Genomic DNA, 18,372 nt, shown 5'->3' with positions numbered 1-18,372 from the left:
AGCATTGAAGCAGATGGGCTACAGCAGCAGCAGAAAACCACATCGGGTGCCAGTCATGTCAGCTAAGAACAGGAAACTGAGGCTATAATTTACGCAAGCTAGCCAAAATAGAATAACAGAAGAATGGTCTGATGAGACTCGATTTCTGCTTCGAGATCATAAAATCGCATAAAAAACATGGAAGTGTGGATCCATTCTGGCTTGTATCAGCAGTTCAGGCAGCTGTTAGAGGTGTAATAGTGTGGGGGATATTTTCTTGTCACACTTTAAGGCCCTTGGTACCAACTGAGCAGCGTTGGCTCATTAGCCTGAATGAGTTTTGTTGCTGACCAAGTTCATCTCTTTATGACCACAGTAGTTAAGACACCTTAATCATTTCAAACTTGAACACGACAACAAATCCTCTTTAGTTTGGAAACTATTGCACAAAGAATTCAAACGGCTATAACTTTAGCTTATAAAGTGGCCAGTGGTGTAAATATCAAAAATCTAATAAATAAAATAATTCCAGTGGCTCCAAACCTTGAGGTCACTTCTTATTTGGAACATAAGCGAATAGCCAATAGAGAAATTTCTTTCTTTCTTACTATTTTGTTTTTCCAATCTTTTGCGAAATTTCTGCATATCTGTCCTTCCCTGTTCCTGGACTTTATCTAAATGAAACGTCAGAGGAAGGGGATTCCCTGGAACAACACAATAGCACAACAGAGTGATGTAAAACTACTTTCCCGAGAAGAATGTTGAGAGAATCCCATTGAATACTTTAAAACTACAAGTTGTGTTATCTCAGCTGGTCACAGTTTTATTATATGAATCTCTTGAAGTATTTGAAGTTATTAAGAAGTCACTCAAACCCCCAAACAGCTACTTTAAAGCACAGTGGAAAGAAATTAGAGCAATGGAAACAGTAAAGGAGATAAATAACAAACAAACTAGGTAACAGAGGTAAATGTCTGTCCAGGATGTGTTTGGCATCATTTTCGTTGCAACAGCGCTCGCTCCAGTCTCTTGAGTTCAGTTGACTCATTTGGTCAGGTTTTGTTATCACCTTTGTGCCTCCCTTCCTGTCTTGTTTCAGTCCGGGTTTGTGTTTCAGAAGCGACCTGTTCACATGTCACACTTGCAAGTCACAGCAGAGGGTGTCGGTGCTTTGTGGTGAGGGGTTTGCCTTTCGTTGGTGAAGTTAGCAGCAGCCAGGAGAGCGAAAGGGGAGGGGAGAAGAGGGCAGGGGAGGGGTTACGAGCCCAGTCCCGCGGAACATCCTGCGACCACATCTGAGAGAGTCGGAACGAAGCTCGGCAAGGTCCCCTCACCGCCAACTTCTCTTGCTGCGCGCCGATCGTCGCTTTCGTGCCCAGTCGTTTAAACCCCGGAGCAAGCGCGGGCCGGTTGTCCTGGTACCCGCTCTGCGAGTCGCAGGCTCTCCTGGACTTATGTTTTTATCTCTGGACGCGCGGTGGTGGGACATCCGGAATGGGGAATCCGTAGGAGAAGACTGCGCTGGCTGGTTTTACTGTTTGCGATAAAAAACAAGAGAACGCAGGCGCGCAGACGCGCTGGCCCGCATAGCCTACGCACGAGATGGACTTCAAGAAAACAAAATTTGGAAAGTAAGTTGAATTCCCAGGAAAATAAGAAAAAAAGTTTGAGCGTTGTTATCTAGCAGCATGTTTTTGTTTTCGTTTGTGACAGATCCTGTGCATCCATGCGTACTGACGCGCCGGCACGTGCGCGATCAGAGGGATATAGATTAGTTTGTGTGAAAAAGCCAGAGAGAGGGAGGGGGGGGGGGGGGGGGGGGTGTGCAGAGCAGCTATCTTTATTAAAAATATAAGAAGATTTTTTTTAATCTTACTGCGGTGATCGATCCCTTTGATGTATAAGTCGCTTTGTGGTATCTGTGCAATCCATCGGGCTTTCCTTGGGAAGTTGAAAATAGTTCAGTGTCAGTTAACTTTAGACAGAACCGGTCTGTGTGTGTGTGTGTGTGTGTGTGTGTGTGTGTGTGTGTGTGTGTGTGTGTGTGTGTGTGTGTGAGAGAGAGAGAGAGAGAGAGAGAAAGTGATCTGGGGACGTCGGTAATCATGAGAACCAGAGTCCCAGAGGAGATTAACTTGATCTTTGCTGTAAAAGGAATAGCCTTGAAGCCACAAATATTGGATACACACACGCACACACAATCTGTGGGGGGTTTATTCGTTTTACTGCATTCCTTAGCTCCTTACCCTAGCCATCACAGTTGAATGCCAGCATTCCCATAATTCTGGCCTTTACCCTAAATCCAAGTCTTGGCCTTGAAAAAAACCCAGCGTGATCTAACTAAACTAGCTTGTGTTGGTACAGTCAGGTCAAAGTCCCCACTGGGCTTGATAATGTATGGAATGTGCTGTAATGCTCAGTGAGATGAAAACAGGGGTGCCACATGCATGCACGTAACTGTGCCGTGACACATCTGCCGGAGAGGAAGAGGTGAGCGCACGGAGAGGGAGACTCTCAATAGAAAAAAGGGATGCTGATACAATAATGCCCTGTCTGATCAGCCTTTGAATTTCCATCCCTCTATTTCACTTCATTACTCACACACACACACAAAGCCCTCCTGTCATAACTGATTAGAACACATCAGAGTACCACACTGAGCCACAGTACAGCAACAGTGCTCAGAAAAATACTGCTCCCTTGTTCTGTTGCTTGGCAGAGCCTAAAGGGACACCGGACAAAGAAACGAGGAAAGGCAGTCACAGAGCGATCTAATGTTATCTTGCTAAATGCTGTTTTTGCTTTTTATTACACGTTTATTACAAGTTTAATGTGTCCAGAATTGTTTTTTTTAATTTTGCAGTAGGAAAACATTTAATAAAAGCACAAGAAGATGGAAGGGATGAGTCCTGGTGTGTGTGGGAGACAAATGGAGGTTGTTTGTAAATGATAGAGCCCTGATGACACCAGCCAGACCAACAACAACCCCCCGAAAAAGCACCAACTTTCCTGTTATGAGGGAATACATTCATATTTATGCATATTTATGTTTTAATTTTAGTCTAATTAGTCTGTTAGTCTAATCTCAAACAGTTATGGAAACCTAGAAATGTATCTGTTCATGCTTTTTCATCCTTCAGGGTTAGCTGGGTCCTCGCTCTCGTATTTTGGTAAAAACTATAAAGGCACAGATGCTGATCTGTTATTAAATTCTGCTATCAGCCGCTGGCTTAGCTTCTGTGTCAGCAGACTCGTGCTCTGTAGATTAGTTTGACAGGGAGGGAAACCCGAAGTCTTCCTGCGTGCGAACACAAGTCGGCCCACACGGACCTGATGTCAGGGCGAACTGGCAAAGTGTAGTTTTAGCACGTTGCCTTGGTGTGAACGTAGATGACGGGGAAGCCGTTTTTAAGTGCAAAGAGGTGAAAAGGGGTTAAGAAGTCCACGCTCCAAAACCAGAGGGAGCTCGTTCCCCGCATGTGGGCACAAATTGAGGAAATGCTTTTTGTCTGGGAAAAAGCGATCAGGCAGGAATAATGAAATAGAGGGAGAAGCTGGAGAAGTTAGTCCTGGAACAAGCATCAGGTTCTTTCACAGCTTTGAGGGCATGAGGACAGATATCACCTGAAGGAGAATGTGAAGGAAACAGCAAATATTAACTCAAAATCTACAAAGAAACAAAAAATGAGAGGATGAGCAGGTCATAGCGAGGCTGATTGCCAACGTGTTGCCATCAGTTAATGAGCACAACTCAAGCAGACTTGACTCAGCTGGCTTCCAGCCACTGACAAAGTTACATTTGGAGGATGAAATTTGAAGTTAATTAAAGGTGATAAATACCAATGCATGCTGTTACAATACTCAGCATAATGACAATAAAATCCTAACATGAGTTAGAAATATTGTGATAAAAGTATCCTCTGCCCTCTATTTCCCAAACAGTGAAGTTTTACTGCTTTACTTACCTCTCCACAAAGCTGCGGCGTTCACTGACACCAAAAATACAAAACAAAAAACCCCCTGCTGTCATCTTGGCATTGGTCAATAAAAATGAGCACACAGTTTGTGCATTTTAAAATCTGATATTTTTTGAATTTGAAAGGAAGTCACAGTGGTTTCCTTTCTCCCACGAGCTGCATTTTGCCAAAGATACTTTCTTTTTCATAGTCACGTGACTTTCAAAGGGTTCCTTATCTGTGATATCTGTGAAGCGTCAGAGGTTTGGATTCAGAAAGTGTTTTTCTCCCTCTGATGTCTGGTCAGAGTTCACGTAGCCTCGTATTTGGTAGACATTTAGGTGACTAGTGTGTGAAGTCGTAGTGCATAAGCTTAAGCAGCCACGTTACCTTCCCTTATCTGCTCTCCTTCTTCTGCTTTACTTCCTCCCGACTTACTCTTTCCATTCATCTTTTATAAGAACGCAAAGACGAGGCACGTGATGGTGAGTGCGCGGCCTAAATGTGTAATCAAATAACACAGCTGACCAACAGCGACGCACCTGTGGCCCTGCATGAGAGGCTTCTTTTAAACCAGTGTGTGCGTGTCCGTGTGTGCGTGTGTTCATCCTGATGTAAAAAAATGTGATTTCGTAACATCTCCAGATGTGTTTTTTCCCTTTAAGCTGGGATTGAGAGGTTTACTGCTGATTACGTAAATACAACACACACACACACCTACGCATATACACACACCCGCACACACACGTAGCAACTTTCTCATGGCGAATAATGCAATGCGGTTAATAGTTAATGGCCAGTGGTATCCCTTTGTGGTGGTAACAATGAAGCACTCTAAAATGCAGACAGCGTGATGAGGATTAGAGAGCTGCAAATCCTTTCACAATGACCATCTCACACACACACACACACACACACACACACACACACACACACACACACACACACACACACACACACACACACACACACACACACACACACACACAAGAACAAGAAGTAAGGCCTCCAGATCTCCTTTCATTATCTAAACACATACTTTCGCCTCTCCGTCTTCCCCCTCTCGGCCCTCTCTCAGGTTCATGAACTGCAGGGTGCCAGCCAGCAAGAGATACCAGCCCACTGAATATGAACACGTTGCAAACTGTGCCACACATGCGGTAAGTCTAAACAAATACGTACGTAGAGCAAACAAACAACACACAATACATGTACACAAAGAAATACACGTGTCGCTGCTGTGTTAGCTCAGAGGATCCTCTAAAAAAACGATGAGGAGGATTGTGAAGAATGAGGCACGGTGATGTGTGATGGAAGCATTGGGCTGTAATCTCTGAGTCAGCCTGTAGTTTCCTGTAATCTGCCGTAATCCCAGTGTGTCCCTATGGAAGACTACGACTGCCAAAATCAAAAATTAAATAGACATGAAGTGTAAAATAGTGACTTTCACCTCCCATTCTTTACTTTTCTGTTTCATTTACAAAATATTCCTCAATGTATAAATAATAAAATAGCTAATTAAAACTGATAATTATGTAAAACTACAATAGTTTTTAATCAATGCTAATTCATGCTACAATATTTTGTAGCATTAATGATGAATCATAGATACAGAAGATCTAATACGCCTCTAAATCTCTCATGGCAGTTAAAATACGTTCAAACGTGTACACAGTGAATATAGATGTAATGTCGCCGTTTGGTGCTCAGTTGAAATGTCAAATGTGCAAATATATGTAGTATTTGTACAAAATATTTGTATACACCATATAGATGTTCGCACTCAGTCCCAGAGGGAATGTTTATGCAAAGTTTCATCAACATTGGTCCACTTGTCTAGGAGGAGATAGGGAACATACAAATATAGATCCATACGCTACGATCACTATAGTATGATATACATCGTTACTGCTTCCATAGGAATTAAGAAGGTCAGTAGCAGCCAACTGCTTCAAATCAAATGCACTGGATTAACTGCTCAGTGGGGTTCCCACCTGTATAAAAGCAGAACTTTTGGCAGTTTGCTCGTCAGGAGTTCGCAGGCATGTTAACACAATGCCACAGTCTTACCAGGTGTGGACGTGCCAGCAAACTCGTGCCAAGGTCAGACCGTGCACTGCTCAGAGAAACTGTAAAATACCCCAAAACCCACATCTGGGATTCCACAGGCCTCAGTTAGCATGTTATGACAGCACAATTAGAAGAAAAGACTCAGCAAGTATGGCTTGTTTTGAATGGTTACCTGGGAAGTTGCATCTGATTGAACCAGATTGCTTCTGAAACAAAGTGGAGATGTGAGACCATAATGCAGCCGCATACCTGGGCACCTTGCAGTCACTGAGTCGACCATGACAATGGCAAACTGTCTGACGGCTAAAACTTGGCCAAAACTGGGTCATGTGACAGGACAGTGCTGCCAAACACAGTCTACACAGTCTGAAAAAGAAAAGACGATTCAGTCAATGTTCAGACCCCAGCCCGACTGAAAAGCTGTGGCGTTACCTTAACAGAGCTGTGCATTAACAAATACCCACAAAACTCAATGAGCCGAATCGTCGTAAAGAAGAGTGGGTGGAAATTAATCTGGGATGATGTGAGAGACTGTTAAAGTCAAAAATGAGTCATAGTCATTTATATATGACATAGCCTGATATATTTAGATATGATTTTGGCAGCTTGTGTCCTCCATATGCATCTTCTCAGTGAGAGTGAATGATACAAGCAGCGAGAGGAGACACTACAGCTCTAATGGCCGTAAAGCTTTAAACAGGATGTTCTATAGCCATTTGTGTTCATGATGTATGTTTTGATCATCCCCTCTCCTGCCACAAAGCCCATTAGCATGTGAGTCGGTGTATCTCGTAAACATACAAACAAAATGTCCTACTTCTGTTACCAAAAAAAGTTCAGTTTTCATCAGTCATTAACACTTATAAAGGATCCAAGTGGACTTTTAGTGAAATCGTGGTTAATATTTTCTTTATATCCCACTTTTGTCCCCTGGTTGTTCACAGAATAACATCAAATACAAAATCCGTAAATATAGTTCATGACCTTTTTGGGAAATATACTTACGTGCTTTATTATTATTATCATTATTATTATTATTATTATTATTATTATTATTATTATTATTATTATTATTATTATTATTATTATTATTATTATTATTATTTCTTGCTGGGAGTTTGATGAGAAAACACGACGCCACAATGAGTGGAAATAAAGCGGAAATTTTATTGGCTCTGCTCAAAGGTAATAAACTCCTCGTGGATTTATGGGGGAGTTATACGCTGGTATAATAACCACGGAGTTATTAAGTCTGGCAAATAAATAATCCCACACATGAAAGCACAATGTGTTATTTTTCAAAGGTGTTAATCAGCGTTGTTTTGGACAGAGCCAGACTTTCTGCTAAGCAAAACTTTACTAGAGCTCAAGAGTGCTATCAAAAAGTGATTTCTCCTGGGCTCAGAGGAAGAGAAATGTGAAAAGTTTCATTTTTAGGAAGAGTAAAAAATGCAATTTTTCATGACGGCGGTAAAGAAAGTTAATTGTGTAAGGGGATGGAGCTCTGGGTACATTTATTTATTTATTTACCTGTTTGGAACTTGATTAGCATTATGAACATGAGTGTGAATGAACTGCACATATTAAAGTCTGACATGATTATTGGATATTTGAATCTTTTCCAGTTGTGGATTCTTCCCAGTATGGTCGGTGGGTCCGTCCTCTACTTTCTCTCCGTGGACCGATGGCATCGTGTCGCTGCCTGGCTCTATGGGAGCGGCCTCACCGGCTTATTCATCACCTCAACTCTTTTCCATACTGCTGCCTGGAAAATCAGCCACCTCAGGTGTGTGTTTGTGTGTGTGTTGGGGGGAGGAAGTGCTGATAGGGATTTGGCAGATGTGCCATCATGTACTTATGAGCTGCTCCGGTAGGTTTACGACACAGTTAGATGAACACTTTGTTTGTTGCAACCCAAAGGTTTTACAAAAACCAGACGAGGAACAATAATCAAGAAATTTCATGTCACTTTGGCTCACAAAAATGTGTTTTTGGTGAGTTTTTTGTTGTCAAAGTGTCCAAAACAGAAGATATTTGTGATACTGAGGTATGACAAGCAAATTTTATTTTGGCTAACAGCTTTTCCAAAACAACAACAACCAAAAAGTCCCACAAAGGAGAAAAAAAAGATTGTTATGGAATGGAGAGACAGGTTATTGATGGAAAAGATGGCAACTGAAGCGTTGCTTATGCACTTTTTATCTACTTCCAGGGGCAGTAGTCTCGCTTCTTTATATTTTGCTAGGAAAATGGGAACAAGGGGCCATGATTTATTGAAACATGCACAAAGATACTTGGAAATGCAGTTTATGAGCCAAAATTGGGTTTTGTTTAATTCTAACAAGCTTGAAAGTCAATATTTGGCATGACCACCTTTATTCTTTAACAGAGCCTGAACTCTTTTAGGCAGCTTTCTCAACATTTCTTTAAATTGTCTTTAGGAATACAGAGCTCTCAAAATTTCAAAATCCCTGGTAGCCCTTCGGGCAGGGACTCTTCAGTTTTTGGTAGCCCAAAATAAATTTAAGTAGCCCGAATAAAAAAGAGAGCAATTTTTTGATTGATGTTTTGTTTCCTTTACAATATTATACATTAAAGTATAATATTGTAAAGGAAACAAAACATTAATCAAAAAATTGTTGAAAAACAAATTACAACATTGTATAAAAATTACAATCATCAACTCAAATACTTGGTTCTAATTGAACAGAAATTTCTATGAACTTGTAAGAACTGTGTAGGACATGAATCAGTCTGTGTCAGATCCTGAATTTGAAATTTCCACTGAAGTCACGGGTAAGAGACAAGTGGAACCAAGATCTAGGCCATTTGCTTTTTAAAGTTTGCAAAGACTGCTAAATTTTGCCAGTGGTAGTTCACTCTTTGCAACATAGTACGCTGTTCTAAACAGATTTTTCAGGTTTATTTTTAGTATGTTATTTGCAATTGGTGTTTGTTCTGGGAAAGATATTGCAGACTGAGCAATAATACGTTTCTTGCATTTCTCATGGGTTCTAATGGGGGCCTTTCTTAAAATAACTGGTCCCAGTAACAAAGGCGCTTATCGACTCAGAAATCGAGAGAAAACCAACAACACACCCGGCAGAACATTATGTTATTTACACGGGTGCACATAAGTGGTCCGCATGTGCGCATTCGCTGTCAAAATAAAGCGCACCAGATAAGAAGTTGCAACGCGCGTTTGCGTCCATATAAAAAGCACTGTTTTTGTCCGCTAGAGTGGGATTTTCACGGCACATTCCGCACCACATCTCTGTGCGTTCATCATTTGTTTGAAGCCAGCTCACCTCCTGCAACCACTTTTCCGAGAATACGCGCTTCTTTTGTGGTTCGGACTCCTTCTGACATTTGTTTGGAGGTGGAGGAACACCAAAGTAATTGCTTAAAGGAGCTTCTTCGACATCTTTAAGAGTTCTAAACAAATGTCTGTCCTCCTCCAGAAAATCTTATGTATGCAAACACGCGTTGCAACTTCATATCTTGTGCGCATTTTTTTTTTATTTTGACAGCGAATGCGCACCTGCGGACCACTTATCTGCAGCCCCGGTTATATAGCTCGTCATATTGCAGCCACAGAAATTATTTTGTCCATGAAACCATAAAGCTGCACTTTCTTTTTGCCTTATAGTCTGATTTGTCCTAACTTTTCCGTTTTGTGGTAAGCTTTTCTTTGGCTGTCACTTCTTCACCCTGACCTGTCTTATTTGGCTCAGCAGAACTAAAATATATATCCTGCTGCTTTTACACACACACACACACACACACATAACGGTCAGCGATTCTCTGCGCGATCAACCTCTCATATGTTTAAGCTTGCTGCGGGAGATTTCACTTGTCATGTTTGCATAGTAAGCTAACGATTGATAAGACGATGTCAGAGGAATTGGTGCGCAAATTATCATCACTCACCAATCAGTACTGTCGCTCTCTATACACAGTTCGAGCGATTGCAAAGTGAAAGCAAAAAACAAGCGCAAATTCAAACGTGATTTCAATATGTCACATATTGACAGTGGCTCATCGATGCCAATGACATAATTACCCAGCTACATTTCCGAAAGAATGCAAAAGCATTGACATTGTAGCGGGTCAGGGCTGTTCGGGGTTCTGTTTGTACAGTTACGTTTTGTGTATGTTGCCATGGTGATGGGTGATGCCCTCTCGCTGCGACGGTGTGTCCTTCCGGGGTCAGAGGGCGCCCTGTGTGGTGTTGTTATTGCTGTGCGGTTGCCGCGCTGAGCAGTTAGCTAGCGGCAGTGTTCTTCTGCAGATGTCAATAAACGGCTGTGCTCCCTGGCTAGCTCACGGGAAGCAAGACCAAACGATACCTCCGTCTCCTCCTTGTCTGAGCTCGCCACAATATATTTTTCCTTCCTACAATAGCCCGACGGGCAGGGCAGAGAGATTTTGGTAGCCCGACTGGAAAAATCGCTAGCCCCGGGACGTTGGGCTAGCGATTTTGCAAGCCCTGGAATAGTTCTCCAGGCTTTGTGAAAGACATTTAAAGCTCTTCTTTGGATGTTAGCTGCCTCTTGTTCTGTTCTCTGTCAGAATGATCTCAAACAAATTAAGTTGTTGCCAGTCAGATGCTTTTCAGATGGTATTGCATGATGGTTCTTTCCTGTGTTTGTAATTCAAAGAATTGGACAATAACACAATCCTAATCCATAACAGAGCCTCTGCTGTGTTTTACAGATGGCTGTAGACACTCTCTGTTGTACCTCTGTCCTGTCCTTTCCATACATATTAAAATGAATCTGAACCAGAAAAACGTTCAAATTGGGATTAATCACTTCATCTGACCTGTTGTCACTGATTTTCAGTTCTTTTGCAATTTGCCGTACTTCAACCTTTTCTCCCCATTCCCCTTCCTTAATAATAGCTTCTTGACAGCCACACTTCCACTGAGACCATTTCTGATGAGGCTTCAGTGAACAGTAAATAGGATGCATCTCTCAGGTCCCGTGTCAGGTCTTTGCAGGATTATCTCCGACTTCTTGAGGTCATGACTTTCAGATAGAGTTCGTCTGCTGTAGATAGTTTTTAGGCCTGCCACTTCTTCTTTTGTCCTCCACTTGCCCAGTTTACTTAAGTGTTTTAAGGACACACTGCACACCATGCTGATATGGCAAGTTTTCAAAAGAAATGGGAACATGTGTTGACATGTTTTTACTCACAACAAAGTGCCTAAAGATACTATTTAAACTTGGTTCCTTGCTAAGGTGTCTGTTATTTGTGGACACAACACGGCATCATTTCTTGAGTTAGTCACCTTTTTGATCCTTGAACAGTTCACAGGTCAATTTGTTATGTTTCAACAAGAACAGGTATTTTAATGCTGCTATATAAAAATACATTTCCAGGAGATCTAAAATTATTACATGGATTATGCTTATAAAATGTGCTCATGGTTTTGGTTTAACCCTGTAAGATCAAGCCTGCACGAGGGTTGATCTTAGCAGGCCACGTCACCGGGTGACTATTCTTGTATGAAGAACAGCAGATGTTTTTTTTGTCCCATTGCTGCAGGTGTATAAAATCAAGCATCTAACCATGCATTGTAAATAGCTCACCAACTTTACACTAACTGTAACAGGATGCCACCATTGCAAAAAGTCAGTTTGTGAAATTCCCTCCACAATCTACTGCAAGTTATATTATTGCAAAGTGGAACCACTGCAAGGCAGCCACAAAGTGTCACACCAGGTAAAGTTACAGAGCGTGGTCGGCGAGTCCTGATGCCCACAGCACGTAAAAATCATCAGTAACTGCAGTGCTCCAAACATGAGCATTAACGCAAAAAGCATCAAGAGCTGTTTGGGTTAACATTGTAGTGCTGTAATTGTAATGTGTAGGTGATTCAGTTCATTTTGTTATACAGCCCCAGAAACGTGGATGCGTATTAAGAAAAGGTGCATGATTTGTAGGACTCACTTTGACAATTTAAATGTGTTTCTACCCTTTACACAACATTTTCAGAGTCCTCCTCTGGTCTTTCAGCCATATTGCTGTCCAAAAAACAAACAACACTTTCCACACTTTGGTGGACAATCATATGACCCCCTATGAATAAGCAGTTGGCGACAGTGGAAAGGAAAAACTTCCTTTTATCAGGAAGAAACCTCCAGGAGAATCAGGCTCAGGAAGGGGCAGCCATCTACCCCGACTGGTTGGGGGTGCGGGGAGGAAGACAATAAAAATCTTCATACAGCCTGGATCCTTTAAATTTTAGACTTATTATGTTACTCTAACTGAATCTTCACAAATGAGCTCATGCCTCCTCCTCTCTCCGTGTAGGAAGGTGGAGCAGCGCTTCCACATGTGTGACAGAATGGCCATCTACTTCTTCATCGCAGCCTCCTACTCTCCATGGTGGGTCATGTGACTACAGCAAAAAAATAAATAAAATAAAGACCAGAGCGAACACACTGTAACTGTGTAGGTGCGATGTCGTGTTTCCTCAGGTTGATGCTGAGGGAGCTGGGACCCTGGACGTGCCACATGCGCTGGCTCATCTGGGTCATGGCGTGTATAGGATCGGCGTATGTCTGCTTTTTCCATGAGAGGTAACACAGCCTCCGTTTGTACTGTGTGCACTAATTTGACACAGTTAACCTGAAGCCAAACGCCTCCATTCAAGTGTTGACAGAAAACACAAGACTGCTGTTTGGAGCACAAATAATTAGGCAGGAAAATGGAGGTATTGTTATTTTTATTATGACTTCACGGTCCAGTTTTCTACCTGCAGGTACAAGCTGATCGAGTTGCTGGGATACGTGGCCATGGGGGCTGTTCCTGCTTTGGTCATTCTCTCTATGGTAAGTCTACATCACATAGATGAGTCTTTCTCAGCGTCTGCCACTCCCCTTCCCCCCTGCAGACTTCCTTCCACTACCGTTACTATTTAAAGAACCAAACCGCGGCTTTTGTTTGAGTGCCCCATAACCCACAGATGCGTCTAATTGCTGGTAATAGAACTGCTGACTATTTTCCAATGCATAAGTCTTACATTGACTTCCCCTGTTGCACTGAATCACTGATTTCCATTTGATTACGCTCTTGATTTCAACTTATAGAAGCCTGAAATTGTCACTTTGAGGGTAAGACAGTCAACACCTACTGAAGTAGCTGCCACGTTCACTTACAGCCCGAGCCGTTATGGAGTGATTTCTTTTTCATGTCCCCCTGAAGATAAAGGTAGTAACGTAGCTCATTCTCTGGCTCCATAAATCACGCTGTGTTTTAGTTTCATGTCTGAGAAATTGTATTTCTTGACATCTCTTTTATTAAAGGGAAAAGCTGGCATAAATCTTATAGTCATATTTTATAAAAAGGCCTTAAACAATGTGCTCAGAACCTGAATCTGATTCCTTTGGGTTTCTTTTACCCACATGGAGCTCCAGGCCCTTATTTTTCGTAGCACTTCATCGTTATGGTGCAATTTTCTAATGTCTATTTGAAAATTCATGCTCCAGATTTCAGTGCATAAAAACACATGAAGGACAGAAGAAACAGAAATCATTTAGGCCAGGCAGGGCATGACTTGATATACAGTATACTCCCAAAGGTATTCACTCACCCATGCAAATCACTGAATTTAGGTTTTCTAATCACTTTCATGGTCACAGGTGTATAAAACCTGGCATCTAGGCATGCAGACTGCTTCTAAAGATGTCAGGAAGTCAGCGAATTCCAGCATGGTACTGTGATAGTCCAGCCCAGTCATGAAATTTTCTCACTACTAAATATTCCACAATCAGCTGTTAGTGGTATTATAACAAAACGGAAGCGACAGGAAACGACACCAACTCAGGCACAAAGCGGTAGGTCGCACAAATTCCAACATGCACCTCAAAATCACGTGTTATTACAATGTAAGGATAAGTGGTTAGGATAGTCCGTGATACAGCCTGGGCCCTTAATAAGTCACCGTAAGAAACATTGTTGGTCTGATCTTCTAAAATAACCAAAAACTACTCATTACTCAGTATAATTTGTTGCTTCTTTCTTTTAAAGCTTTGTTATCATGCTGTACCTACAGGTAAGGAATTTTAGGTATATAAAGTTACACTCTAACCTGTGAAAAAGTCCTTGGTAAATGTTGGAAAACTACACCAAGTATTGGGCTGTTCGATGAAGTGCTACTCCGTCTTTTATGGAGTGGGCATGTAAAACGGCATTTCTCAAAAATTTGGGAAACCTCTTTTAAATAAGAGTATTTCTTATTTCAGATGAATTCAACCAAAAACTGGATACATCTTTAGCAAACAAATATACAGTTAAATAAAGCATCTTTAAATTAAATACCAGCAAACTTTCCTATGTTCCAGGTGGAGCGCACAGGTGTGTGTGAACTGGCCGTGGGAGGTGTCTTCTATGGAGTAGGCGTGGTCTTCTTTAGGAGCGATGGCCTTGTGCCATTCGCCCATGCGATCTGGCATCTATTTGTGGCCGTTGGAGCAGGCATTCACTATTACGCCATCTGGAGGTACCTGTATTTACCGGGGACACAGCTGCAGACGTCGAGGTGACCGGCTGCATACTGACGTTAAGCGTTTCCATGCCGACAGGCTGAATGACAAAAGTGCATTTCATGTAGTTAGGACGTTAGTGTTTTGACTACGGTAAGCTTCACTTACGAAGCTGGGCCACCGGGGACCAATTTTTGTACTGTGTGCTGACTATATAACATCTAGCCTCACTACACCAAATTGACGCTAATTTATAATGTCTAATTCTGCTCTTTTAGACGTAATTAGCGACACTGACACTGGTTTGCGTGCCATGTTGACTGTCTGTAGTGTTTCAGACGAGATCCGAGTGCCAGGCCTGCATTATGAAATCTTCCTTCCTGCTTATCTCCGCCAGTTAGAGGAATAGTTTCTAATTTTGGGAAATGTGTTTATTTTCTATCAGAGGTAGATGAGAAGATTGATAACAATCTATAATGTTTGTGGTAACCACGATACTGTGCACAGACATGTTCAGATCTACAGATTCTACATCGCGCCATCAGAGAGACATTTGATCACGTCAACGATCTGACCCCTCAAAGAGCCCTGATCCCAGACAGACATCATGGAATCAGTTTGGGATCACATGAACAGAAGCAACAGCTTCAGGTTATATTTCACCATGTTTCAAACATCCTCAGTGACGGGCATCCTGAAAAACACGGTTCAAGTGCAATGAAGGAGAACGGGTGCAAATTCAGACCTGAAAATAATGCTCAGTGTTTTGTTACGGCCTGCGGTTGAGCGTTGAGGTTGGACAGCGGTGTGCACTGGTGCGTCACAGCCTGCTCGGAGGTTTGCTTTTGCCTGGGGGGTGTTGGAGGTGTTGCCCCATCACTTGTAAACCCCGCCGAATTATTTAAAGCATTTCATTCCTATTATAAAAAATAGACATCATCTATTTTGCACAGTGGCACGGCAGTTGCCGCACAGCGAGAAGGTCCTGAGTTCAATTCCACCATCAGGCCGGGGTCTTTCTGTGTGGAGTTTGCATGTTCTCCCCGTGTTTGCGTGGGTTCCCTCGAGGTACTCCGGCTTCCTCCCACTGTCCAAAGACATGCAGCTTGTGGGGATAGGTTAATTGGATAATCCAAATTGCCACTAGGTGTGAATGTGCGAGTGAATGTGAGTGTGAATGGTTGTCTGTCTCTGTGTGTTAGCCCTGTGACAGACAGGCGACCTGTCCAGGTTGTACCCCGCCTCTCGCCCTATGACAGCTGGGATAGGCTCCAGCGCCCCTGAAAAGGAAAAAGCGGAAGTGAATAGATGGATGGATCTTTTGATGGGCTCTTACCGGCAAATATGTAAGCAATCAGGAGATACAACTCCATTGCTACACAAGCACTCACAGTACACTTAGCTTTAAACCCCTGCACACCACTCAGGTTTCTTGACTCATTGTTGCTGATGCTGTTGCACTGACAGACATTTACTTCCTAAAATACACTGTTATAAAAAAAGAAACACATTTTAATCAGATTATAGCATCAAGTCAATTAAACCTCTGGGGCATTGATCTGGTCTCTAGCAGAAGGTGTTTTCAGTCAGTTTCAGCTGCTTTAGTGTTGATGAAAAACAACAGGTGCACTAGAGAGGCAACAATGAGACCCCCACCAAAACAGGAATGGTTTTACAGGTGGAGGCTATTTTTCCCTCCCCATCTTTTTTGATTCTTTTTTTCCACTACTTTTGCGTTTGACTAGGGTCAGTGTCAGACAGTCATGCTGGATATCTGTGCTGATATGAACTGGGTAATGTTTTAACTCATCAGCTGGATCGGCATCTGCTTCTTTGTGTAAGGAGGAACATAATGAGCACTGCCAGAGCCACAAAATGACCCCCTGGAGGCCACCAAACAATTTGAAACAGACTTCATGAGAGTGGCTTGATGGGCCGATGTCCTCTAGTGGACCCTGTGCTCACTGCCTGGAAACATAGAGCCTGATTAATATTTGCTATAGAATACCAGAATTATCAGGTCCACCACTGACACCCTGTGCCTTTCACACAGATTCACCCACGTGACACAGATGAAAAGGCCTGAAGCAGCAGAGGAAAACATTATACTGCCAGTAACATTGTCCAGCATGACTGATTTGGTGGTAGATCAGACATAGTCTGGGGAGCCATATCCTCTACAGGCAACGGCACCATGACTGCCATTTGGTGTTGGGATGAAACCTTTGGACCTCACAGACCCTACAATGGTGCAGTGTGTACTGGGTTTCTCCTGCTGCATGACAATGTCTGGCCTCATGTAGTAAGAGTATGCAGGCAGTTTCTTGGAGGATGAAAGACTTGATACTACTGACTGCCCGCAATTCTCACCAAATCCACCTCTGGGACATCGTGTTTCAGTCCATCCGACGCCACCAGGCTGCACCTCAGATTGTCCAGGAGCTCAGTGATGTCGTGGTCCAGATAAAGATTTCAGGGTATCTTTGAATTCAGCCCTCTGTAGGTTGATCATTTTAATTTCCTTCAAACAATGTGTCATCTTTTGGTTCCTCATTACCCGTTCCATATGGTTTTCTTTCCCACTGAGATATTTTGTGTATTTTAAAGTGTTCCTTTTGTCCACACCAGCTGCTCAACTGTTGGTCACGACTATTCTGGGCATTATTTTACAAGCATGAGGTTACTGGAAAATCAATAAAGAAACCAGAGTATCACTATTTTTATGCCAGACTAGTAAAACTGTAAGAGTCTTATCGATCTTCTCGTCTTTACAAGAATATATATGCACTTTCCCAAAATAATGAAGCTTTACTTACTGGCATATCTGTTACTGAGCATTCCTAAGCTGTTAAACTCCCTACTTTCAGTAATCCAACCACAACTAATGTGCCAAAACTCACTACACAGGAATCCCTTTCTGCTGTTGGTGCTACATCCTTGGTCGGTGGTAAAATATGACAGTCAGGAAGTCGCCCAACAAAGCTGCCATTGACAGGCTTTCAATATTGATTTGGCTGTAAAAGCTGTTACAGATTTTTACCACCTTATGTGACCCCTTGAACATTTATGGACGATCTGAGAACTGTCGACATTGCCTGGGACGAAGCTGAAGCAGTCGCTGCTGACCGACATCGATGGAGATCACTAGCTGCCTGATGCGCCGCTCGGCGTAGGAGGAACTAAGTGCTAAGTAATGTGACCCCTTGAGAGGATCTGCTTTTGACTTCTGTTCATTTTCACAGTACATGCACGACCCCTGGTTTCGTAATTAAACATACTCATCTTTGGCCGACTGAGACCGAATTAAGCAATCTGCAGACAGACTTTAAGGTCACACATGTCTGTGTGACACACTGTAGCCAGACTGTAAATGATCAACCTGATGATAAGAGACGCGAGTAGAACCAGCTACTCGTGTGTGGCTGTGACTCAGCTTTGAGTTTTATTTTTTTTGACTTGTGTTCCAATTTAATTTTCCTAAAACTGTAATTTGATTTAAAAGACAAAGAAGTCCGTCTCATTATGAAAATGTCAAGGTCTAATGCATTTCGTGTCCCGTTCAGGGGAATTTTAATGCCAGTTGTTTTGTCTAAATGGTGCGCTCTTGACTTCTGAGCACTTTTCTATCAACACTGATGTGTAACGTAGAATTTGCTACAGTCCTCTGACTACGACAGAATCAACGTAGCTCGTAAATGCAAATTTCTATTTCCACATTTCATGATTTTCTTAACTTCTAGTACTTTCATTACTTCTGTTTTAATTCTTGAAAACAGAGCACCTACTCAGGAAATGAGCAATTTTTTAATCTTTTTTTTTTTAATCAGATGATCTATTTTATAAAATGATATTTCTGTCAAATCACTGTAATAAAG

The 18,372-nt window shown here is 42.2% G+C and overlaps 1 protein-coding gene across 2 annotated transcripts; it reads left to right on the top strand.

Moving 5' to 3' along the window:
• Positions 1 to 928: 928 nt before the first annotated feature.
• mmd2a (monocyte to macrophage differentiation-associated 2a) lies at positions 929 to 18,350 on the top strand. 2 transcript variants are annotated; one of them, XM_085403431.1, is made up of 8 exons: positions 929 to 1,610; positions 5,014 to 5,095; positions 7,631 to 7,791; positions 12,324 to 12,398; positions 12,491 to 12,592; positions 12,775 to 12,844; positions 14,357 to 14,553; positions 17,405 to 18,350. In XM_085403431.1, the coding sequence occupies exons 1-8, from the start codon at positions 1,582 to 1,584 to the stop codon at positions 17,487 to 17,489; spliced, it is 801 nt and encodes a 266-aa protein (XP_085259557.1). In that variant the 5' UTR covers positions 929 to 1,581; the 3' UTR covers positions 17,490 to 18,350. The 2 variants fall into 2 exon arrangements, with proteins under 2 accessions (XP_085259557.1, XP_085259556.1); XM_085403430.1 differs by having other exon boundaries at positions 16,551 to 18,350.
• Positions 18,351 to 18,372: the final 22 nt, after the last annotated feature.

The sequence above is a fragment of the Rhamphochromis longiceps genome, linkage group LG4, assembly GCF_057381845.1.
Source record: "Rhamphochromis longiceps isolate RC_006_pf linkage group LG4, R_longiceps_female_GT1.1, whole genome shotgun sequence".
Taxonomy (NCBI): Eukaryota; Metazoa; Chordata; class Actinopteri; order Cichliformes; family Cichlidae; genus Rhamphochromis; species Rhamphochromis longiceps.
Note: the sequence above shows the minus strand (reverse complement) of the source record. Positions and strands in the feature narration are given on the sequence as shown.